This window comes from Mesoplodon bidens (genome assembly GCF_964165515.1).
Source record: "Mesoplodon bidens genome assembly, chromosome: 11".
NCBI classification, from domain to species: domain Eukaryota; kingdom Metazoa; phylum Chordata; class Mammalia; order Artiodactyla; family Ziphiidae; genus Mesoplodon; species Mesoplodon bidens.
The window spans coordinates 73175104-73201549 of NC_138167.1; the positions used below are offsets into that span (position 1 = coordinate 73175104).

General features: G+C 38.1%; 1 protein-coding gene across 8 annotated transcripts in view; it reads right to left on the minus strand.

Moving 5' to 3' along the window:
• The window catches only part of RIC8B (RIC8 guanine nucleotide exchange factor B), a 121893-nt gene that overhangs the window by 39389 nt on the left and 56058 nt on the right, over positions 1-26446 (minus strand). For all 8 annotated transcript variants that reach the window (XR_014017095.1, XR_014017096.1, XR_014017097.1 and 5 more), the window contains exons 5-7: positions 11653-11881; positions 10804-10899; positions 5439-5583 (exon numbers count right to left, since the gene is read on the minus strand). Coding sequence is in view for 3 of the 8 variants with exons in the window: in XM_081249655.1 (XP_081105781.1) it covers positions 5439-5583; positions 10804-10899; positions 11653-11881 (470 nt within the window). In the remaining 5 variants the exon portion in view is untranslated. The remainder of the gene's footprint in view (positions 1-5438; positions 5584-10803; positions 10900-11652; positions 11882-26446) is intronic.

Here is a 26446-nt window from a genome sequence, read left to right on the forward strand (position 1 = left end):
ATTTGAAAATCCCCCCAAAGCAGGCTGAAGCAGAAGCCAAGTGAGGGGAAGAGCCGGTTCAGGAAGCAATGCAAAGTGAAGATGGGGCCAGAGAGAGCTTTACGGAATGCTGGCAAGTCGATGTGGACAAAGATACGAGTTAGCAACTCAGACTGAAGTGAATGAACAGAGGTAGGTCAAAGGAAATCTAAGAGTGTGTTGTAGCACAGAAAAAATGACAGTGGTCAATAGTGTCAACTGTTAAGAGAGATGTTATATGATAAAGACTAAAAAATACACATTCCTTTTGAAAATTAGTTAATTTGTGACCTTCCTGAAAGCATTTTCAGTGGCATCTGGGAAGTGGGGAATGGTGGAAAAGCCTTACTTGCAGCAAGTTGAAGCCTGAGTGGGTAGTGAAGATACTGAAAAGAAGAACAGATCAGTCTTTCGAGATGCTAACATGTGAAGGACAGTGACATGAAGATGTATATAGATTGAGGAAAACATAGGGAGAGGTAACAAACAAAAGAACACAGGGTAACAACTGATGAAGCAAGTCTTCTGAGAAGACAGGAAGGGAAAAGATCATCAGGAGAGGGAGACTGCTTAGCTCCAAGCTAAAGAGACGCCTATTCCTCTGAGACTGAAATAAATGAGACAAAAGTAAGTGTATAACGGTGTGGGGCTATGTGCTGAGAGTTCAAGCCTTATTTATCTCTGCAACTAAGCTCCTTCCCTACCACAATGCCTAGCACACACTGGGAGTTAATAAATGTGTTAAAAGGTGGGGGCTAGGGAGGAGGGGAATACCCCACAAAGGCAGGGGGTTGTTTTACAAATTATTTTCTTTTATTAAACTATGCAAGGCTTGTCTTTAGGACCCCTTATAAAGTACACAATTTGCAGGGCAGGTAATAAGAATTTAGTTTTGTCAGCACTCAACAAAACAAGTCAGTAGCATGAGCACAAGTTAACCTGTGGGTCGCTATCAGTTGGAGATGTAGTTTAGCCTGGCACAGATGGCACTTGGATGGCTTTTTCTGTGCCAAGTCTTCCATAAAATTTTGGTCTTTGTATCTTGTCCCATTTCAATTTTCCTTTTTAATCTTGTCTCTGTGTTCCTAACCCAATTTGATTGCTGTTTGCTGCCTCTACTTAGTGGTCTGAACTTTGTGCCCTGGTCATGGTACCTTAACTTTCAAACTCAGCTTTGAACATCTTTAAGAGGAAAGTTCAGTCACTCTGATAAATTATCTTAAATTTATTTCATTTTGATATAATCTGCCTCCAAACCCAACCCAAACTCTAAAATCTGATGACTTATGAGTTGAATATGGACTACAAAATTTTTTGGCGGGTGGCAGGCAGAAGGTTTTAAATTAAGAATTAGTTGACAGCATTTAAAAACCCTCCTGAAAAACCTGGGTGATTTGGTAACATGGGCCACATGCTCCCTCATGGTGACAATCAGCTGGAGCAAAATAGCAGCAAGGTCCCTTTTCCAGTCTCCCACATTCCCCTTGTTCCTCCACTCCCAACCCACGATCTCCCAACAATTAGCTAAGTGTCAGTTTTCATTTATCATCTTATGTTCCGTTCATTTGACTTACTTTATTACCAGCCTGGCACTTTGTAGGCATCTGAGTTTGTAATCCTTGATAAAGAAAGTAAATAATATGAGGGCAAAGACCTTGCTTATCTTGTATACCTTTGTATTCCCAGGGCCTAGCTCAAAAAGTATTTGTTGAATAAGCAAGCTTTTATTTCAGAAGAATACTTTTACTATTAAAATCAAACTAGAAGGAAAAGCAGCTGAATATATATAGAATTGTTAAAGATCAAATGAAAAAGATACAATTTTGCTAATATGGGTTTGGGGCTCAAAGTTAGGACTATGACACCTCAAATACTGGGTCCCAGGGGGGACAAAGCTAACCATTTCAAATTAAAAACAATTAACAGATTCATTTATCAATGTATATACTATATTTGTTATGACACCAACTCACTAGTAAGGTGACTGATTATATTTATATATATAATTTATGTATTTAGATACGTAAAATTATTTAGATATATATTTAGATATGTAATTTATGTATTTAGGTATGTAATATATATTTAGATATGTAATTATGGAAGAAATAAACTTCATTTTTCCCCTCTTAAAAACTTTACATGTACACAAGAAATGCATGCTCATTGTATAAAAATTATACAATACAGAGAACTAAAAAAAGTCACCAGTCGTTCTACCACTTAGAGGTAACAATGGATAAGATTTTGATGTATTTATATTTTGATAAATACTTTTTGATGAATAGATACATGCGTGGTTTAGATTTACATGTATATATATGTGTGTGTGCATGTGTATATATGATCATACTTTAAATACAGCTAATTTCTGATCTCAGAAAAATCGATTTAATTCAGCCAGTATTTGCAGACTACTATATACAAGGCACTATTCCAGTCAATTTCAAGATGTAATATCTTTTTTCATAGTCATGAAATAACTGAATTGCTTAAAAGAGCAGATGTTAAATAAACTAGTCTATGAGAACAGTTGAAGATAATTACAGTTGACCCTTGAACAACACAGGGGTTAGGGGTGATGGCCCTCCATGCAGCTGAATATCCTCCTATAACTTTACAGTTGGCCCTCCATATTTGCAGTTCTACATCCGTGGATTGAACTGACTATGGATTGTGTAGTACTGTAGTACATATTTATCAAAAAAGAATCTGCATATAAGTGGACCTGGGCAGTTCAAACCCATGTTATTCAAGGGTTAATTGTATTATGAGAGGAAATATGGCAGAATGGAAAGACAGCTCAACTGCATGAGCTTGGATAAGACCCTTCCCTCATTTATGACACTGAAATAATAATAATGTTTACCTTAGAGAGTCCTTATGAGAATTAAATGAGATTATAGCATAGAATGTTTGGCACGTGAATACATTATAGTTGTGTTTATTATCATTGTAATGATATTGATCAAATTATGTTGCTATTAACAGTAACTGAAGTGGTTGTACCAGTTAGTCAGAAATGAAGTTTAAGAATTCAATGAATGTGCGCTTCCTGGTGGTGCAGTGGTTGAGAGTCCGCCTGCCGATGAAGGGGACATGGGTTCGTGCCCTGGTCTGGGAAGATCCCAGATGCCGCGGAGTAGCTAGGCCCGTGAGCCATGCCGCTGAGCCTGCGTGTCCGGAGCCTGTGCTCCACAACGGGAGAGGCCACAACAGTGAGAGGTCCACGTACCGCAAAAAAAAAAAAAAAAAAAAAAAAAAAAGAATTCAATAAATGCAACTCAAAAACAAAACCCCCCAAATAATTCGATTAAAAATTAGGCAAAGGACCTGAATAGACACTTTTCCAAAGGCATACAGATGGCCAACAGGTACATGAAAAGGTGCTTGGCATCACTAATCTTCAGGGAAATGCAAGTCAAAACCACAATGAGAGATCACCTCACACCTATTAGGATGGCTTTTATCAAAAAACAAGAGATAACAAGTGCTGGCGAGGATGTGGCAAAGATGGAACCCTTGTGCACTGTTAGTGGGAAGGTAAATTGGTGCAGCTACTATGGAAAACACTATGGAGGTTACTAAAAAAATTAAATATAGAACTACAATATAATCCAGCATCCCACTTCTGGGTATATATCCAAAGGAAATGAAATCAGAATCCCTATGAGATATCTCAACTCTCATGTTCATTGCAGCATTATTCACAATAGCCAAGATAATGGAAACAAGCTAAGTGCCTATCAACAGATGAATAGATAAAGGAGGTGTGTGTGTGTATATGCATGCATGTGTGTGCACGCACACACACACACACACACACACTTGACCCTTAAGGAACGCTAGGGTTAGGGACGCCTACCCTTCATGCAGTCGAAAATCTGTGTATAATTTGATAGTCTGATCTCTGATTCTGTGGTTCCACATCCACAGATCAAACTAACTGTGGGTCCAACCTACCATGGATCATGTAGTACTGTAGTGTGTATTTGCTGAAAAATATCCACATCTAAGTGAACCCGAGCAGTTCAAACTTGTGTTGGTCAAGGGTCAACTGTATATAAAATGAATATTATTCAGCCATGACAAAGGAAACCCTACTATTTGCAACAACATGGATGAACCTAGAGAACATTATGCTAAGTGAATAAGCCAGACAGAGAAAGGCAAATACTGTAGATCTCACTCATATGTAGAATCTGAAAAAAAAAAATCAAACTCATAGAAACAGAGAGTAGAACAGTGGTTACCAGGGAATAGAGGGTAGGGAAACAGGGAGATCTGGTCAAAGGGTACAAGTTATAAGATGAATACGTTCAGTTATAAGATTAATAAGTTCTGGGGATCTAATATACAGCATAATGACTATAGTTAATAATACTTTATTATACACTTGCAATTTGCTAAGTGTTCTCACACCACACACACACACACACAAACACACGTAACTATGTGCGGTGGTGAATGTGTTAATTAATCTGACTGTGGTAATCATTTCACAATGTATATGTGTATCAAATCATCATGTTGTATACTTTAAATATATATAATTTTATTTGTCAATCATACCTCAATAAAGCTGGCAGGGGAGAAAATAATTCAACTGACTGAAGATTTTGAGAGAAGTGAGTGAAGTTTTTCACTTCTAAGTTATCTCACAAAACTAGGGTACTTAAAAAAGTGTAATATAAAATCTGCTTATTTGGGACTTTTACACTAGTACTTTTATAAACTAGGAGATGAAGAAAGAAATAGTAAGAATATCTGAATAACTTGGTTAAAGTTTCTTGTTTGGAGAACTTCTGTAGAGCAAAATAATCCATATAATTTAAGGAAATATTTTAAATTGTTAGATGTATCTCAGAAGACAATCACTTTATACATACTTGTAAAATAGTATTTATTATAGTATAGTTACTTCTTAGTTTCTCTCTACTTTTGTCTTACCCTCATCTCAAGGGTAAGAGGTATATCTTATGCATTTATTGATTAAAGAACTTAATGAAGAAACCAAAACTCCTATAGCTTTAATTCCAAGAAGAATTAAAAAGTGGAACTAACACAGGCCTTTGCCTGGTAATCAAAATATTAGCACCTGAATTACTTAAGCAGATTTTTCAGAATGGCTCCAGGTCCTGACTCATCAAGATTAAGAAGCCTGGGTTAAGGAGACAGAAGGCAAAGTTTAAACGTGAGTGTGTTTGGTAGTGTATCTGCCTGCGTGTCTCAATGAATTCAGAAGCATATAGAAAATGCTTTTAAATTATTAATTTTTATTATCTGCTCAAGCCCTCTAATGGAACAGATAGAGAATAAGCTCTGAAAAGAGTGGAATGAGATGGCCACTAATAACAGAAATATTTCTCAAATTCCCTCAGAAAGATGAAAAAGTAGAGGGCAAAGAGAGTTTAACCTACCTCTCTCTTTGCAAAGGACAAAAAGGAATTCAGCAGCAATTTGCTTGACTCCCAGGTCAACATGTGTCATGAGGCGCACCAGCTTATTTCTCACAGTTGAGCCAACTTCAGGTCGATTTGTCACATCCCTCAATGGTGGTAAAACCTAATGGCACAAATGCAAAACCATCATCAATCATTTAAGTATTAGAGTGAGCGAGAATGGTACCAACCGAGCTTAGTTTTGTAAGAGCAGAAAAAACATTAAAAAATAAATAGGTTTGCTTCCAAATAGAGTAAAGCTAAACAAAAAACAAACCTCAAATAATTTCATGCCTGTAATGAAATTTCATTTGAAGTGAAACATCTCTTCACTGTACCACCATGATGTATTCAAACCCATTCCTGAGTTTTTACTCATCTCAGCACCTGGAATGCCCCTGCTGCCTCTACCAAAATCCATGTCAAAGTCTGGGTCAAATTTCTCTTTCTTCCTTAATACCCTGACTCATACTGATTTTTCCCTACTTTTAATTCCTGCAGCATCTTCATTATTTACTAAAAAATACCAAAAACCCTGTACATATGTTTTCTAGTTGTTTTATTTTATAATAAAATGGTTATTAATTATTGAGTGCTTCCTATGTGCTAGTTGCTGTAATAGATGATATGCATACATTCTCTATAATCAACCCTCACGGGAACCTTGCAAAGGAGGTAGTAACATCACTATCATCCCTATTTTATAGACTGATCCTCAGAGGGATTACATAACTTGCTTGGTTTATCTGTTTGTTTGCTCACTCACTCACCCATCCATGCATCCACCCAGACCCCTCCTCTTTTGGTTCTCCACACTGGTTGCTTCATCTTAGCCTCTGTGTCAGTTCTCTTTTATCCTTTTGTTTTTAAGTGCTGGAATATTCAAGGGTTAAGTTCTTGGGCAACATTTCTTTACTATTTTCACTCTCTATTGGTGATCTCATCCAGTTTTACGGCTTTGTATGGTCTCTATTTACTGATAACTCCCTAAAGTATATGTCTATCTTGATTTCTTCCATGACCTCCAGACTTTTATAGGCTTCTCAAATTTAGCATGTCCTAAGCAGAATATTGAAGATCCCAACAAAGCTGTTCCTTCTACAGTTTTCCATCTCATTAAATAGCAAGTGTGTTCTTCCAACTGTTTACTGCAAACACCTTGGAAACAGCCTTGATTCCTCTCTTTCACATCCCACATCCAATCCATCAGCAAATTATTCTGGCTCTACCTTTGAATTATATCCATAACCCAACAACTTCTCACTATCTCCTCTAGTATTACCAAATTCAAGCTACCAATATTTCTCATCTGAACTATTACCACAGTCTCCTAAGTCATCCCTGCTTCCATCCTGGTCCTTCTATGATCTATTCGCTACACAGCAGCTAGGATGATCCTTTGAAAGTCAGATCATGTCATTCCTCTTCTCAAAGTCCTCCAGTTCCCATGGCTTCTCATCTCACTCATAGTAAAAGACGAGGTCCTTCCAAATTCCTTAGGTTTCACATAATGTGGCTTCCTGCTACTTTTCTGACTTAATTTCTATTATATTCCTTGCTTACACTGCTATAGTCTCACAAACCTCCATGGAACTCCTTATACTCACTGAGCAATTTCCTACCTCATGGTCTTTGCATTTGCTGCTCCCTCTGCCCAGAAACTCTTTTTCTGGAAACTGGCTTGGCTCATTCCCTTACTTTTTTCAGGTCTCTGTTCAAATGTTATTTATAGGAAGACATTCCCTGACCACCCTATATAATTAACCTTCAGCATTCTCTTTTTTTTATCCCCCTCCCTCTGCTTTAATCTTCCTCATAGCACTTATCACCACCTAACACAGTATATATTTCTTTCTTTATTGTCTGCCTTCTTCCACAAGTCAGTTCCATGGGGGCAGGGATTTCTTTCTGTTTTGTGTACCGCTCTCAGTGCCCAGCATATTACAGGTTTTGATAAATATTTGATGATTGAAGGAAGAATGAATTAATTCAAGTAACTTTTTAAAAGTGCCTTCTATAAGCTAGGCACTATGCTAGGAAATGAAGATAGACACAAAGTCAAATTATAATTTACTATACCAGACTCTTTATGTGTATATTATTTTTTATTTAATCCATTCAGCTGACTTCCTTCCTTCCTTATCTCTTTCTATATTGAGTGCCTACCATGGATCAGGAGGTACTGGAGGCCCTGGAGATACAGCTGTGAAAAAAAACCAGAAACTAAATCTCAGAAAACTGAGTAATCTACCCAAAGTGTTTATAGAATCCGTGTTTCAATATCTCTGGTAGGATAGAGCAAAATGCTCTTTGTGCCTGGTAGGCACAAAGTAATTGCACAATAAATTCTTATTATTTGATTCAGCCAACCATACTGAGTTTATCTCCCATATCTAGAGGAATGAGACATGTAACAAATGATTTCATGTGGTTTGTACCTACAGTTCCAGAGTATAGTATCTATTAATAAAGGTTATCACACAAAAATTTTCTTAGCTATGTTTTGGGTTCCTTAACAAGTTTTTGAAGTGAAATTTTGTAGTTTTTATTGTTACATATCATGCCCAAACTGCATATGTATGGAGCATTTCTATTTCCCCCCAAATACTACCCTCCATTAAATTTTTTCTTTTCTTTGAGAAATCTTGTCCAGTTCCTCTTTCAAATCCATAGAATCTTCATCTCTTCTATAAGCTCTCCAGATGAATCCAACCTGAATCAGTAATTTCTACCATCTGTTCTCTTTCTACCTGCCCAAATACTGAATACTCAAGACCAATTTACTCTGGGTATGTACGAGTTGGATTTAATCAGGTATTAACTATGGGGCACAATAATTAATTAGCCATGGTTCCATTTACACTATTATCAAAGTTAATCATCTGTTACTTTAAGTTCTGCCCATCTTGATCCTCATAGTCTATAGCGCATCTTCCTCAGAAAGAAAGTTGATTTCTGTATTGTGCCTTGTATCTTTCTTTAGTTATCTTTTACTTGTCATGTCTCCTTCTTTATCTGTACTGTAATATTTCTTTGAGGATAAGGAGTGGGTCTCACAATCTTTTGTATCTACATAATGTATAGTCCAAGACCTTCATATAAATAATCTGTTTAACAAACAGGTTTTGGGGGGGCTATCCTGGTTAGAGATGGCAAAATCTAAACAGTTTAGTTGAACGTGGATCTCCTCTGTGAAAAAGCTAAAATACAGAACACAAAGTATTTTCATTTATTATTCTCCACCAAGTCCTCCTAGTCATGATAGAATGTCTTAAAATAATCAAACTTGGAAATGACCTTAATTCATCAATTTACTAATTTATTTTGCTTAAATGATTATTCATGCTTTGATGGTAGCTAGTCTTCCAACAGACTATCAACTCTTCAAAGGTAAGAGTCCCTACTTTCTAATTTCTCCTTATCAGCAATATCTATTAATGTGCTCTACACACAGTAAAGTGCTTATTAAATCTTGACCATAAACATATGGGGGAAAATGAATCTAGTTAATTTATTAGGAGAAATTCTATATGGCAATAAATGAACAATGGGGTGAATGGTGGTACCATGTAGTGAATGAGGGAAGAAGGGGAAGACAGAGGGTGGGGAGGGATGGGAAATCAAGAGATTAGTTTGGGATACGTTAAACTTAAGATACCTACTACACATCCAAGGGGAGGAGATGAGTAGGCAGTATGTTATATAAGTCTGGAGCTTAGGGGTCAGAGGTCAAGGGTAGAGATAGAAATTTGTGAGTCATCAGTGAATAGATGACTTTCAAAACCATGACTGTTGAATGAGACCAACAAGAGAGTAGAAATGGAGACAAAGATAATATTGCCTTGGGGAGCTCAAACACTGCAAAGAAGAAGTTCCCTGTTGTGTCCTAGTCACCAAGTGTAGAAGGTACTTCAAGTAGGAGAGAATACTTAATTACATCAAAATGTTAGCGGGGAATAAAAAAAAAGATTTGAGAACTATTAGATTTGGCAATATCGGGTTGATGATGTTTGACAAACACCTTTGTAGTAGAGTGAAAAGCATGAAAACCTAATTACAGTGGGTTTGGAAGAGAATCAAAATGAGTAAAAGGAAGAGAGCGGGTGAGCACAGAAAACTCTCCTGAGGAACACTGCATAAAGAAGAGAAGAGAAATGGAGAGGCAGCTTGAGAAGTGGGATTAAGGGAAGGTTTTTCTGCTTTTAAGATGGAAGATGTGTTTGGGTGCAGACAAAAATGATCCAGTACATTAAAAAAAAAAAAGATTAATATAAGAAGAAAGAGAGGGAGTAAACGCAGGAGCAAAGTTCTTGAGTTGAGAGGGAAAGGTCTCCAGGATATGAGCGCAGAGGCTGGCCACAGAAGGAAGCAGGGACAATTCATCCCTTGTGATAGAGGGGGGAGACAAAGGACATGGGGGTACAGATAGATGCAGACAGACAGTAGATGCAGAGGTAGAAAGATGACTTCTTACCATGAACTCCAACTACTACGATCTTACTCCAAACCTTCATCATCAGCTCTCTTTTGGGCTGGTCTCCTCACATCTACTCACACTCCTTTAGTCTATCTTATATATAGTAGCCAGAATATCTTTAAATATAAATGAGGTCACATCACGTCCCTTCTCAGAACAGTCCAATGCTTTCCCTTCTCACTTAGAAGAAAATCAAAAGTCCTATACAACCTTACGTTATATGGTTCTTGCTTACGTCTTTTACTTCATCTACCACTCTCCCCCTCGCACAATGTTCTCTAGCCTTCTTGCTTTTCCTTAAGCATACCAAAGCATCCTCTCATCCAGGGACTTTAAATTCATTCTGTCTGGTACATTCCTCTTCCAGAATATTCTCAGAACTATTCTCAGAGAATATCCTCTTCCAGATATTCTCAAAGATCCTTTCCTTACTTATCCAAGTTTCTGTTCAAATGTCATTTCCTCAGAGAGGCTCTTCCTTATTCCCTTAAGTTTTCCCTTCCCCTGTATCTTTCTTCCGAACACTGATCACTACTTGCCATTGCATCATACATTTATTTGTTTACCTTTTGTCCCCCTACAATAAGGGAAACTCCACAAAGCAAAGACTTCATTTGTATTTCAATGCTTAGAATACAGCACACAGATCTCAATAAACATTTGTTGAGTAAGTGAATGAATGACTCAAAAAAATAGACAGGGTCACTTATTTCTGGATTAGGAAGATTTCAAAGATTTAACACTAACTTTTTTGAGTTTCTGACATTCTGAAAGAAAACAGCTGTGAAAGAATTCAACTCATTAATTTTATGTTAAAAAACACATATAAGATTAACTTTGAGATGTTAATATGCATTAAACAGTTACCTGATCTTTGAGAAATTTTCTGATGTTTCGATGGGCTCGGGAACATTCTGTTAATAAGCTGAGAACTGGAGTTAGACCCTCTCTATAGCTGCTTCCCTACAAAGAAAACCATACATGCTGCATTAGTTTAGTTTCTAACAGTTTACTTTTCTTCATATAACTGAGTATATTAATACTATTTTTTTTTTGAGAGGGAGACACTTTATGTTACCAAAGCTGTACAAACTATTTTTAAAATTATTTTCCTAAAAATATTTCCATTTCATTAGTTATCTTCATGTTTACTAATGCCCATTTTTATCCTTCCTAGATTTTTCTACATTTTGTAGGGCCCTCACTGGCTCAGCAAATGGGCTTAAACAAGGTGAAGGTTTTGATGACCAACCCATCCTAACTTGCTGCCTTTTAATATAGATACTCGACAAAGCAAGTGACAGAAAAGAGAAAATAAGCAGTTTACAACAAATGGAAAGTTGACAATTTTCTTTTAAAGATGTCTTTTAGGTGTTATGGAAAGTAGTTATCATCAAGTTTTGGGGGGGGAGATAATTTTTACTTCTAGAACTTACAAAATACCTACATAGAAAAGTAATTATTTTTTCCTTTGTTTTCAGGCACTAGTCACAATTTTGGTGTCGCATCAACACAATTTTCAGCTTTAAACAAATAAATTCACTTGGTTTCAGCAATTTATCATTTACTACAGTAAAATGCTTTCCGGAGTATAAATAATTATTCAAGATGTCAGCTATAAAAAAAAGTTTAGATTCAAATATCACATCCTGTGATGTCTGTATGTGTGTACAATTACATTCTTTAGAAGCATCTTCTCAATTTTATCAGTCTTACCTTGTCTATTCTCTTCTCCATAAAACTAAGTAAAACATGAATGGCCTCCATATTCATACCATTGTATACCATGGTATTATTTTTCAAAACTGTTTCTTTCTCAGCTGTTTTATCACTGGGCAGTTCATCTAGCGTCGTTGCTTCTGGGGCTGTTTCTTCATGGGTTAATGGACAAATGAGAACATCCAAACAAGAGACTGGAACATTGCTTAAAAGGTTGACTGCATTGCTGAAAAGCAATTTAAAAAGACAATATTTTAATTTGACTGACTAGTCCTTTAAAACACAAACATAATAAGTTCAGAAGTGACTTTTAGGAGTCAATTAAAATTCTTCTTTTTCAAAATGAGCCTGTAATATTATTTGGCATTTACTGACTAACAGAAAATAAAGAGAACTGTTTCAAATACACACATGACAAATTAGAAAGAACAGATGTTAAATGGACACACACAATCATGATGTCATGTCACTTTCTGAAATGCTAAAATAGGAATTAGTGAGCTTTAACACTAGCTCTTTAATTTTATTATGATACAATACTAGATTTGCAGTTTTTCCTTGGGATTTTAAATCCTTTTGTGGATCCACTGGTGTCTTATTATTCCTTAGATTACAACATAAAGCATTTGAGAAACACTGTATATAAGCAGCTTATCACAGAGGCAACAACATTAAAAACCAAATATTGTAGGATTAAATTTTGTCCTTTCTAGATATAGAAATACAATTTTTAGATCATCCCTTATTTCATAAGACATTTGCAGAAAATGGTAAATGGTGCTTTTTCTCCTTCTCTTGTCCCCAGATTTCTTTAAAAGAGGCCAACATAGCTACTTCGAATCTCTATCCCCCTAGGCCTTTCTTTCTATGTATTAATGACATAATGAGCCTGGGATGCACACCAGTAGGGGGAACCCAAACCTTGTATTTTTTGGTATTCCCTAAAAATCTTGTTCCGTTGCTCAGTGTATAAGAGATTAAAATTAAAATTGTTAGTGTTTAATTGACACTAACAATTTAAAAATTAGACATGCTCTCAATTCATATATTTTCCTTCATGCATTATTTCATATTTTTTCTTTTAAAAGGAGAGGTGGTGTTCTGTGCTAACTGGATCTTAAAAGCCTGTGCCTCAGAACTTCCTGATAAACAACAATGGAGAGACAGGCATTACATTTCCTAGTGACAGAGAAGCAGATCTAAAAATAACTGCATCCTGACTAAAAATAAACTCTTGCAAATACAATTTAAAAGTCTAACCACTTGGAAACCAAATTCAGGGCTTAATCTAACTGATGCTGTCTTAATTTAGCCCATAGTAGTTCCTTTTAATTTAGATTATCGTGACACCCTTAAATATAAAACAAAATAAACAACAACAAAACAGAAATAAAATACAAAATATTTTCTCTCCTTTACCCTGAAGTGTGGCTGCATTTCCCCAAGAATGAATATTTCTCTTCTTTCTTTTTATATTACGGGAAAAAAAATTCATAAGAACTCAAAGTTGAAAAAGTAGACAATGGAGAACAATAACTGGTAATGTAAAGGGCACCAAAAAATCAGAACCAAGAACAAAAATAATTTAACAAGTCCTATAAATGAATGGTTCCTGGTAAAATACAAGTTATTTGGTTGTCCCCACTAAGAATCTACTATTGCTACTACTACTGCTGCTGCTGCTGCTGCTGCTGCTGCTGCTGCTATTACTACTACTACTCTTCAACAAAGTTTCTAATTTTGATTATTTGTAAATAATCGCAATTGGCTGAAATACAATGCTTTTCCCTCAAACTTTCCTTTTAAAATTTTGGCAAACATCTGTAGTTCCTGATCTATAGATAAAAATATTGCACTTCTGACTTAAGCATTTGGAAACTGTTATTAAATATCATAGATTCACTGGGGTTAAAAGAAAAATAGAACTCTACCTTAGAATTACTTTCTACAACTGTAAAAGCCACTTTGAAATGTTAGTTTTTTTTCAACACATAGAGCAATAGGCTGGAGTCCACCAGTAGTATGATTCTCTGAATCTACCATAGAGACCACACTGAAAAGTTTAAGGCAATGCATTTCATTATAAAGGAATGCTTCCCTTTAAATTCATTTAAAATAAGCAGTTTCCAGGAATTTCGTAAATTTAAGAAACCAAATGTAGAGTTTGATTCAACAAATATTTGGAGGTTTTAAGCTTTGCAAGAAAAGTTCCCATTTTCTCGTTTCTTATTGAACAACTGGGTTCCCAAACAACTACAAAATTAATTTTCTGGCTCACTGTGTTTGAGCTATTCTTTTTAAGTAAGGAAAGCCAGCTTTCTGAGCTGTCACCTCTCTGACAGTTTTATTTGTGGTAGAAGAGTGTATGAAATTCTCCAGCTACCAGGAAGTCAGTGACTATGCACAGATCTGCACAATGGTGTTTGCATTCCTACTCCAGGGGGTAGAAATACTGTGTATATTACTCTCCCCTTTTCAGCTTCCTAGAGATCATTAATCACTGGGACATGACATCCTCCCACTCATAGTCCCAGCCCCCTCCTGATATGCAGATTCAAAAGCAGGGCCTATTTAGAGCTCCTTAATGCTCTGATTAAAGCCTTGGTAGTTGTGGGAGAAGGAAGGCAACCTAAAATCCAGGCCTGTATCAATCGAGGGGCTAAACAATTTAATACCAGGTGACACTAAGGAGCATGATAACAGTACAAGCAGACCTACAGCTATTGGCAAACTTTCCTGGTCAAATGTAAAATGTATCCTCTTTACATTTGGGGCTCACATATCGTTTTTCATGGCTGGAAAATCTACTTAAATGAACCTCAAGATCTCCAAAAGATTTTCACATGTAAATACCTAAGTTTACTTTAGTCTAACTCAGTTCAGTAATTATTTATTGATTACTTATGCCAGGCATTTTTTAGGCAGGTATTACGAAGAAAATAGAAATAAATCCCTGCCCTTCTGGAGCTTATTTTCTAGCATGTAGAGAACAGTCAATTAAAAGTAAACAAACAGGGCTTCCCTGGTGGCACAGTGGTTGAGAGTCTGCCTGCTGATGCAGGGAACAGGGGTTCGTGCCCCGGTCCGGGAAGATCCCACATGCCGCGGAGCGGCTGGGCCCCTGAGCCATGGCCGCTGAGCCTGCGCGTCTGGAGCCTGTGCTCCGCAACGGGAGAGGCCACAATAGTGAGAGGCCCGCCGTACCGCAAAAAAAAAAAAAAAAAAAGTAAACAAACAAAAAAATAGTTAATTGAATAGAAGGTGATAAATGGTCTGAGGGTAAAATTCAGGAGGGTAAAACAGGACATGTGAGTTGTAATTTTGAATAGGGTAGTCTGAACAGACCTCACTGAGATGGTGTCATTTAAGCAAAGACTTAAAGGAAGTTAGGGAGTGAGCCCTGTGACTACATGCGGAAAGGGCGTTCCAGGAAGAAGGGCAGGAGCAAAGGCCCCAGGGCAGGAGCAGTGGCATGTATGAAGAACTGCAATGAAGTTGGTGTGGCTGAACCACCACACACAGGGCGAGGAGGGGGACAGGAGCTCAGCTGGGTAACAGGGGGCCAGATTGGTTTTACAGGCTATTATTACTTTAGTTTTTATCCTGAATGAAATGGGGAACCACTACAGGGTTTGGCATAGTAATATACTCTATTCTTATGTTAAAAGGATCACTCTGGCTACTGTGTTGAGAACAACTAGTAGGATGTCAAAGGTGAGGAAGACCAACCAGTTAGGGTGTTATTATAATAACTCAGGTGAATGAACATGGTGGTAACAGTGCAGTGGTCAGACCTGGATACATTCTGAAGATTTCCTGATAGGCTAGTTGTGGGGTGTGAGAATCCAACGTATCTAGCCTTAGCAAGTGGAAAGCTAGAGTTGCCATAAATTGAAATGGGAAACACTGCAGGAGAAGCAACATTTTAGGGGAAGAGTAAGAGTTTAATCTTGGATATGTTAAGTTTGGAATGTCTGTTATACTTCCAAATGGAGATGTTAACAGGAAGTTAATTGTAAGAGTCGGGAGATCAGGGAGGGAGATCTGGACTAGAGATATAAACTGAGGAGTCATTAGCATGTAGATGGTATTTAAAGACCAAGACTGGATTAGATCAGTGAAGGAGTGTGGACTGAGAGACTATGAGAGATAGGCCTGGGGCACTCTACCATCCAGAGGCTGAGTGGGAGAGGAAGAAATTACAACTAGTGAGGTAGGAGGGAAACCAAGATAGGATGGTATCCTGGAAGAAAGTATATCAGTAAGAATGGAGTGATCACCTGTGGTCAAATGATGTGGACAGATCAAGTAAGATGACAACTGAGAAATGTCCACTGGATTTAGCAACACAGAGGTGACCTTAATAATAGCCATTCTGGTGCAGTAGTGGGACTAAAACCTGAGTAGACTAGATTCAAGAGAGAATAGTAGACGAATCAGATAGTCGATACCTAGAGGAGGTTTATTGCAAAGGGCAAGAGAAGACTGGAGCAGCAAATCCAGGTGGCAAAGTGTTAACCCATAGGGACCTGGTCATTGTTCTCTAAGTGTGCTGTAGACATAGTCTCATTTCTATATTTGTCCATGTTTTCTCCTGTTTAGAATGGTCTCATTCTTTAAGATTAGCTCAAGTCTCACTTTATTCTCAACAAATATTTACTATGCCTTGTGCTAGATGCTAAGTATACAAAAATAAATAAAATATGCTCCTTTTCCTAAGAGAAGACAGCATAACATAATTTGTAGAGCAATGGGTTGAATTCTAAGTTGCCTCCTAGGAAAGCATGCCTTGGGCAAATTACATGACCTATTCTAGGCCTTGGTGTCCTTAATTCTAAAGTAAAGGGAAATAAATTTATCCCATCAGGTTGATGTGAGGATTAAATGAAAAAAGGCATGCAAAGCACTCTGCCTGGTACATAGTAAATGGCAGCTATTAAGGAGCTTTTGAACAGGAGACATACTATACTATAGCAGGGAACAGCAAATATCTGGAAGAATAAGAGAATATGGTATCTGTGGGGAAATGAAAACAGGTTCCTAAGTCTAAAGCAAAGGACAAGGCCTCTAAAGGACAGGGCCTTAGTAGGCATTAAGACAAAAAAAGTGTGTGTATGAGTGTGTAGAGTGGGGAAGGGGGATTGCCGTGATGAGATACACGTTACGGCCAAATGGGTTACTGATGACCTTAAACCAGAGTTGTGCAGAAGCCAGAAAAACAAATGCGTTTGTGAATCATTAATAAATGCATAGTGACAAAAGAAGTTTGCTCTTAATCATAAAGACAGAGGGGAGCCACAAGAAGATTCTAAGCAGAGAGTTACTTTTTGAAAAATAACTCTGCGTGGAGTGGAAAGGATGGACCAATCTGTCAGGTTAGGTAAAATTTTCCCACAGGACAGAGCAGCTTGAGTTTAGAACTGGAGAAAGAAGGTGGTCTGACAGATCTGGGGTTAGGTGCTTGAACACTGGCAGGACAGGACAATTAAGGAGTAGAGAGAGGTGAACCAAATGATGAACCAATGCTTTAGAATAGAGAGGGAAGAAAGGAAACCTTAAGGAGGCTTACAGGTAGGAGAAAAAGGAATCACCAGGGGACCAGAGGTCTGGATGAGGATGGAGAACAGGTACAGTATGAGTGAGGAAGACTTTCCTCATCATGCTAGACCATAGTGAGCATGTTATCTGAATTCTATTAGCAATTATTATTTGGATAATTAATTTACTGGGAAACTACTCAAAAACTATCTTGTGACATCTCTTCTATTCTTTTCTTGATTGTTATTTAACTTTTCATAATATTCATGTCTTGTTTCCCCATTTATACTCTGTTCCTCCAGACTATGCACTATGGTGTGGAATCCTTCAAGAACATAGCATGGTACTCAGCTATAGTTCAGATAATATCTGTTCACCTAGATAACTGTTATTCACAGTGAGCATTAGGTTAAAGAGCTAAGAGCTTTACTAACAAAAAAAAAAAAGAAAAGAAAAAAACCCTCTACTCAATCTCTCCGAACTCTCCTTTTTCTGTATACCTATGTAAGCTTGTTTATGTCTAACACAACACTCATCAAAACAAGTGCACTTATTCACTTAGCAGCCTCTTTTACCCCCTAGTTGGTAAGCCCTGGAGAACAAAGATTATACTGTATTCACCTTCCTTGCCTCTAGAGCTCAACATAGTGCCTGACACATAGTAAGTGCTCAGTTAATAAATATATACCAAAATGAAATGGTCCAATTTTCAAACATTTATTAGAAGTCTGCCATATGTAAGACATGCTTACTTTTTTACATTTTACATTTTGCAATAGGTGTATCAAATCAACACACTGTACACCTTAAATGTATACAATGTCATATGCCAATTATGTCTCAATAAAGCTAGAAAAAACAGACATTATGCTTAGCACTGTAATGAGGTGTCATTAGGTACTAAACTGTCCCCTTAAATATGTGAGATAAAATGAACTGGTTTAAACAAAGAACAACAAAAAAAAGCAGGGAGGTAAGTACTTTTTTTTTAATTTTTAAATTTTATTTATTTTTTTATACAGCAGGTTCTTATTAGTTATCCATTTTATACATTATTAGTGTATATATGTTAAACCCAATCTCCCAATTCATCACACCACCACCACCCTTCCCCCCTTGGTATCCATACATTTGTTCTTACGTCTGTGTCTCTATTTCTGCCCTGCAAACTGGTTCATCGGTACCATTTTTCTAGGTTCCACATATATGCATTAATATACGATAGTTGTTTTTCTGACTTACTTCACTCTGTATGACAGTCTCTAGGTCCATTCACGTCTCTACAAATGACCCAATTTCATTCCTTTTTATGGCAGAGTAATATTCCATTGTATATATGTACCACATCTTCTTTATCCATTCGTCTGTCGATGGGCATTTAGGCTGTTCCATGACCTGGCTATTGTAAATAGTGCTGCAAAGAACATTGGGGTGCATGTGTCTTTTTGAATTATGGTTTTCTCTGGGTATATGCCCAGTAGTGGGATTGCTGGGTCATATGGTAATTCTATTTTCAGTTTTTTAAGAAACCTCCATACTGTGCTCCATAGTGGCTGTAGCAATTTACATTCCCCACAACAGTGCAAGAGGGTTCCCTTTCCTCCACACCCTCTCCAGCATTTGTTGTTTGTAGATTGTCTGATGATGCCCATTCTAACCGGTGTGAGGTAATACCTCATTGTAGTTTTGATTTGCATTTCTCTAATAATTAGTGATGTTGAGCAGCTTTTCATGTGCTTCTTGGCCATCTGTATGTCTTCTTTGGAGAAATGTCTATTTAGGTCTTCTGCCTATTTTTAGATTGGGTTGTTTTTTTGATATTGAGCTGCATGAGCTGTTTATATATTTTGGAGATTAATCCTTTGTCCATTGATTCATCTGCAAATATTTCCTACCATGCTGAGGGTTGTCTTTTCGTGTTGTTTATGGTTTCCTTTGCTTTGCAAACGCTTTTAAGTTTCATTAGGTCCCGTTTGCTTTTATTTCCATTACTCTAGGAGGTGGATCAAAGAAGATCTTGCTGTGATTTATGTCAGAGTGTTCTTCCTCTGTTTTCCTCTAAGAGTTTTACAGTGTCCAGTCTTACATTTAGGTCCCTAATCCATTTTGAGTTTATTTTTGTGTATGGTGTTAAGGAGTGTTCTAATTTCATTCTTTTGCATGTAGCTCTCCAGTTTTCCCAGCAACACTTATTGAAGAGACTGTCTTTTCTCCATTGTGTATCCTTGCCTCCTTTGTCATAGATTAATTGACTACAGGTGTGTGGGTTTATCTCTGGGCTTTCTATCCTGTTGTATTGATGTATATTTCTATTTTTGTGCCAGTACCATATTGTCTTGATTACTGTAGCTTTGTAGTATAGTCTGAAGTCAAGGAGTCTCATTCCTCCAGCTCTGTTTTTTTCCCTCAAGACTGCTTTCGCTATTCGAGGTCTACTGTGTCTCCATACAAATTTTAGGATTTTTTTTTCTAGTCCTGTAAAAAATGCCATTGGTAATTTGATAGGGATTGCACTGAATCTGTGGATTGCTTTGGGTAGTATAGGCATTTTCACAATATTGATTCTTCCAATCCAAGAACATGGTATATCTCTCCATCTGTTTGTATCAGCTTTACTTTCTTTCATCAGTGTCTTATACTTTTCTGCATACAGGTCTTTTGTCTCCTTAGGTAGGTTTATTCCTAGGTTTATTCTTTTTGTTGCAATGATAAATGGGAGTGTTTCCTTAATTTCTCTCTCAGATTTTTCATCATTAGTGTATAGGAATGCAAGAGGTTTCTGTGCATTAATTTTGTATCCTGCAACTTTACCAAATTCATTAGCTCTAGTACTTTTCTGCTGGCATCTTTAGGATTCTGTATGTATAGTATCATGTCATCTGCAAACAGTGACAGTTTTACTTCTTTTCCAATTCATACTCCTTTTATTTCTTTTTCTTCTCTGATTACCATGGCTGGGACTTCCAAAACTATGTTGAAAAACAGTGGTGAGAGTGGTCATCCTTGTCTTGTTCCTGATCTTACAGGAAATGCTTTCAGGTTTTCACCATTGAGAATGATGTTTGCTGTGGGTTTGTCATATATGGCCTTTATTATGTTGAAGTAGGTTCCCTCTGTGCCCACTTTCAGGAGACTTTTTATCCTAAATGGGTGTTGAATTTTGTCAAAAGCTTTTTCTGCATCTATTGAGATGATCATATGGGTTTTATTCTTCAATTTGTTAATATAGTGTATCACATTGATTGATTTGCGTATATTGAAGAATCCTTGCATCCCTAGGATAAATCCCACTTGATCATGGTGTATGATCCTTTTAATGTGCTGTTGCATTCTGTTTGCTAGTATTTTGTTGAGGATTTCTGCACCTATATTCATCAGTGATATTGGTCTGTAATTTTCTTTTCTTTCAGTATCTTTCTCTGGTTTGGGTATCAGGGTGATGGTCACCTCATAGAATGAGTTTGGGAGTGTTCCTTCCTCTGCAATTGTTTGGAAGAGTTTGAGAAAGATAGGTGTTACCTCTTCCCTAAATTTTTGACAGAATTCACCTGTGAAGTCATCTGGTCCTGGACTTCTGTTTGTTGGAAGATTTTTAGTCACAGTTTCAATTTCATTACTTGTGATTGGTCTGTTCATATTTCCTATTTCTTTGTGGTTCAGATGTGGAAGGTTATACCTTTCTAAGAATTTGTCCATTTCTTCCAGGTTGTCCATTTTACTGGCATAGAGTTGCCTGTAGTAGTCTCTTAGGATGCTTTGTATTTCTGTGGTGTCTGTTGTAACTTCTCCTTTTTCACTTCGAATTTTATTGATTTGAGTCCTCTCCCTCTTTTTCTTGATGAGTCTGGCTAATGGTTAATCAATTTTGTTTACCTTCTCAAAGAAGCGGCTTTTACTTCTATTGATCTTTGCTATTGTTTTGTTTCTATTTCATTTATTTCTGCTCTGATCTTTATGATTTCCTTCCTTATACTAACTTTGGGTTTTGTTTGTTCTTCTTCCTCTAGTTCCTTTACATGTAAGGTTAGATTGTTTACTGGAGATATCTCTTGTTTCTTGAGGTAGGCTTGTATTGCTATACACTTCCCTCTTAGAACTGCTTTTGCTGCGTACCATAGGTTTTGGATCGTCGTGTTTTCGTTGTCATTTGTCTCTAGGTATTTTTTGATTTCCTCTTTGATTTTTTCAGTGATCTCTTGGTTGTTTAGTAGCGTATTGTTTAGCCTCCATATGTTTGTTTTTTACATCTTTTTCACTGTAATTGATTTCTAATCTTATAGCATTGTGGTCAGAAAAGATGCTTGATACGATTCCAATTTTGTTAAATTTACTGAGGCTTGATTTGTGACTCAAGATGTGATCTATCACGGAGAATGTTCCATGTGCACTTGAGAAGAAAGTGTAATCTGCTGTTTTGGGATGGAATGTCCTATAAATATCAATTAAATCTATCTGGTCTATTGTGTCATTTAAAGCTTGTGTTTCCGGGCTTCCCTGGTGGCGCAGTGGTTGAGAGTCCGCCTGCTGATGCAGGGGACACGGGTTTGTGCCCTGGTATGGGAAGATCCCATGTGCCGTGGAGCGGCTGGGTCCGTGAGCCATGGCTGCTGAGCCTGCGCGTCTGGAGCCTGTGCTGGAGAGGCCACAACAGTGAGAGGTCCGCTACCGCAAAAAAAAAAAAAAAACAATCAAACAAACAAAAGCTTGTGTTTCCTTATTAATTTTCTATCTGGATGATCGGTCCATTGGTGTAAGTGAGGTGTTAAAGTCCCCCACTATTATTGTCTTACTGTTGATTTTCTATTTTATAGCTGTTAGCAGTTGCCTTATGTATTGAGGTGCTCCTATGTTGGGAGCATATATATTTATAATTGTTGTATCTTCTTCTTGGATTGATCCCTTGATCATTATATAGTGTCCTTCCTTGTCTCTTGTAACATTCTTTATTTTAAAGTGTATTTTATCTGATATGAGTATTGTGACTCCAGCTTTCTTTTGATTTCCATTTGCATGGAATATCTTTTTCCATCCCCTCACTTTCAGTCTGCATGTGTCCGTAGGTCTGAAGTGGGTCTCTTGTAGATAGCATATATATGGGTCTTGGTTTTGTATCCATTCAGCAAGCCTGTGCCTTTCGGTTGGAGCACTTAATCCATTCACATTTAAGGTAATTATCGATATGTATGTTCCTATGACCATTTTCTTAATTGTTTTGGGTTTGTTTTTGTGGGTCTTTTTCTTCTCTTGTGTTTCCCGCATAGAGAAGTTTCTTTAGCATTTGTTGTAGAGCTGGTTTGGTGGTGCTGAATTCTCTTAGCTTTTGCTTGTCTGTAAAGCTTTTGATTTCTCCATCGAATCTGATAGAGATCCTTGCCGGGTAGAGTAATCTTGGGTGTAATTTCTTCCCTTTCATCACTTTTAATATGTCATGCCACTCCCTTCTGGTTTGTAGAGTTTCTGCTGAAAAATCAGCTGTTAACCTTATAGGAGTTCCCTTGTATGTTATTTGTCGTTTTTCCCTTGCTGCTTTCAATAATTTTTCTTTGTCTTTAATTTTTGTCAGTTTGATTACTGTGTGTCTTGGCCTGTTTCTCCTTGGGTTTATTCTGCCTGGGACTCTCTGCGCTTCCTGGACTTGGGTGGCTATTTCCTTTCCCATGTTAGGGAAGTTTTCAACTATAATCTCTTCAAATATTTTCTCGGGTCCTTTCTCTCTCTCTTCTCCTTATGTGACCCCTTTAATGTGAATGTTGGTGCATTTAATGGTGTCCCAGAGGTCCCTTAGGCTGTCTTCATTTCTTTTCATTCTTTTTTCTTCATTCTGTTCCACAACAGTGAATTCCACCGTTCTGTCTTCCAGGTCTTCTATCTGTTCTTCTGCCTCAGCTATTCTGCTATTGATTCCTTCTGGTGTATTTTTCATTTCAGTTATTGTATTGTTCATCTCTGTTTGTTTGTTCTTTAATTCTTCTAGGTCTTTGTTAGACATTTCTTGCATCTTCTCAATCTCTGACTCTATTCTTTTTCGAAGGTCCCGGATCATCTTCACTCTCATTATTCTGAATTCTTTTTCTGGAAGGTTGCCTATCTCCTCTTCATTTAGTTGTTTTTCTGAGGTTTTATCTTGTTCCTTCATCTGGTACATAGCCCTCTGCCTTTTCATGTTATCTTTTTGTGAATGTGGTTTCTGTTCCACAGGCTGTAGGACTGTAGTTTTTCCTGCTTCTGCCCTCTGGTGGATGAGGCTATCTAAGAGGCTTGCGCAGGTTTCCTGATGGGAGGGACTGGTGGTGGTAGAGCTGGGTGTTGCTCTGGTGGGCAGAGCTCAGTAAAACTTTAATCTGCTTGTCTGCTGATGGGTGGGGCTGGGTTCCCTCCCTGTGGTTGTTTGGCCTGATGCGACCCAACACTGGAGCCTACCCAGCTCTTTGGTGGGGCTAATGGCGGACTGTGGGAGGGCTCACGCCAAGAAGTACTTCCCAGAACTTCTGCTGCCAGTGTCCTTGACCTCATGGTGAGCCACAGCCATGCCCCACCTCTGTAGGAGTCCCTCTAACACTGGCAGGTAGGTCTGGTTCAGTTTCCTATGGGGTCACCGCTCCTTCCCCTGGGTGTCGATGCGTACACTTTGTCTGTGCCCTCCAAGAGTGGAGTCTCTGTTTCCCCAGTCCTGTCGAAGTCCTGCAATCAAATCCTACTAGCCTTCAAAGTCTAATTCTCTAGGAATTCCTCCTCCCGTTGCCAGATCCCAGGTTGGGAAGCCTGACGTGGGGCTCAGAACCTTCACTCCAGTGGGTGGACTTCTGTGGTATAAGTGTTCTCCAGTTTGTGAGTCACCCACCCAGCAGTTATGGGATTTGATTTTATTGTGATTGCGGCGCTTCTACCATCTCATTGTGGCTTCTCCTTTGTCTTTGGATGTGGGGTATCTTTTTTGGTGAGTTCCAGTGTCTTCCTGTCGATGATTGTTCAGCAGTTAGTTGTGATTCCCATGCTCTCACAAGAGGGAGTGAGCGCACGTCCTTCTACTCCACCTTCTTGAACCAATCTCCAGGGAGGTACGTACTTTTTAAATATACACTGGCTCTTTTGGGTAAAAAAAAAAAAAAAAGCTTTGTAGATGCCAATGTGTTGAGTGAAAGAAATTAGGGTGAAAATCTGCAAGAAATTAAATCAGATCTGGTCCTCCCCTCTCCTTTCTTCTCTAGTGTATAGGCCATCCCCATCTTTCCCCTTCTCTCCAAATAAAACAAAATCACAACCACATACACATGTAACTTTTTTTTGGCTAAGTGTTTATGCATAAGCTTACTGATTATGGACAAGAGGGCTCAAAATACTCTCAGGCAGATATTAGAGTTGGACAGAATTAGGATGTCCTTTAATGGAGCCAAAAAGGTGGATCATACCAACAATTTACTTATTACCATTAAGTATAGACGAAAGGAAATGAAATAGAATAGATTGTAGAAACTATATAAGATGCTGATTAGTGGAAAGGAAGTTGACATCCAGGTCAGCTATCTTTGTGAACTCTTTTTTTTTTGCGGTATGCGGGCCTCTCACTGCCGTGGCCTCTCCCGTTGTGGAGCACAGGCTGCGGACGTGCAGGCTCAGCGGCCATGGCTCACGTGCCCAGCTGCTCTGCGGCATGTGGGATCCTCCCGGACCGGGGCACAAACCCGTGTCCCCTGCATTGGCAGGCGGACTCTCAACCACTGCGCCACCAGGGAAGCCCGATGCTAAGCCATTTTTTGACTCACTCATCTCCTAGAGCACCCTAACAGGCTCCTGACATGCCTACCAAGCATCTGGCTTGAGAAAATCTTAGATTAACAGAAAACAGATTGCACTACACAATCGCAATATATACAAAGAAATAGCTTCCTAAACAAAACATCAAAATTCAATAAACTTCCACAATGTTCATTGCAGCTCTATTTACAATAGCCAGGACATAGAAGCAACCTAAGTGTCCATCAACAGATGAATGGATAAAGAAGATGTGGCACACATATACAATGGAATATTACTCAGCCATAAAAAAGAAATGAAACTGAGTTATTTGTAGTGAGGTGGATGGACCTAGAGTCTGTCATACAGAGTGAAGTAAGTCAGAAAGAGAAAAACAAGTACTGTATGCTAACACATATATATGGAATCTAAGACAACATAAAAAATGGTTCTGAAGAACCTAGGGGCAGGACAGGAATAAAGATGCAGACGTAGAGAACAGACTTGAGGACATGGGGAGGGGGAAGGGTAAGCTGGGACGCAGTGAGAGAGTGGCATGGACTTATATATACTACCAAATGTAAAATAGATAGCAAATGGGAAGCAGGTGCATAGCACAGGGAGATCAGCTCAGTGCTTTGTGACCACCTAGAGGGGTGGGATAGGGAGGGTGGGAGGGAGATGCAAGAGGGAGGAGATATGGGGATATATGTATATATATAGCTGATTCACTTTGTTATAAAGCAGAAACTAACATACCATTGTAAAGCAATTATACTCTAATAAAGATGTTAAAAAAATTCAATAAACTTTAAAAAAGATCTTTAGAACTAAATATTGGATCTAAAAGCTAATATGCTCTTATAATAATAGTAACAGAAGTAGCAGTGGCTGCAGTGTTGTGGCAGTGGCAGTAGCAGCTCCTCCTCCATTTACTGAGAGCTTACTCAGTGCCAGGGATGGATGGCTTTACTAATTTCTCATTTAATCATTATTACAACCCTTTGAGTTTGATGACAATGCATAACCATACACCACACTATCTAGGTTTACCTCTTTCATTACATTTTTCCTTTAAAAAAAAAAAGCAAAACACAAACTTAGAAATTAACTTTAAGAAATGGAATGGGGCTTCCCTGGTGGCGAAGTGGTTGAGAGTCCACCTGCCAATGCAGGGGACATGGGTTCATGCCCCAGCCTGGGAAGATCCCACATGCTGTGGAGTGGCTAGGCCCGTGAGCCATGGCCGCTGAGCCTGTGCATCCAGAGCCCGTGCTCCGCAACGGAATAGGCCACAACAGTGAGAGGCCCGCATACCGCAAAAAAAAAAAAAAAAAAAAGGAATGAGATGTTACCTTGAAACATTCTGATTATTTTTTAAATGATGCCTTAAACACACACACACACACACACACACACACACAAACTCTTTTCAGGGTCACTACAAATGGACAGAGTTTAGTAGATATTACAATTCTAGTAAGGTTCTTAAAATAGCCCTTTGAGGTTGGTATAGTAT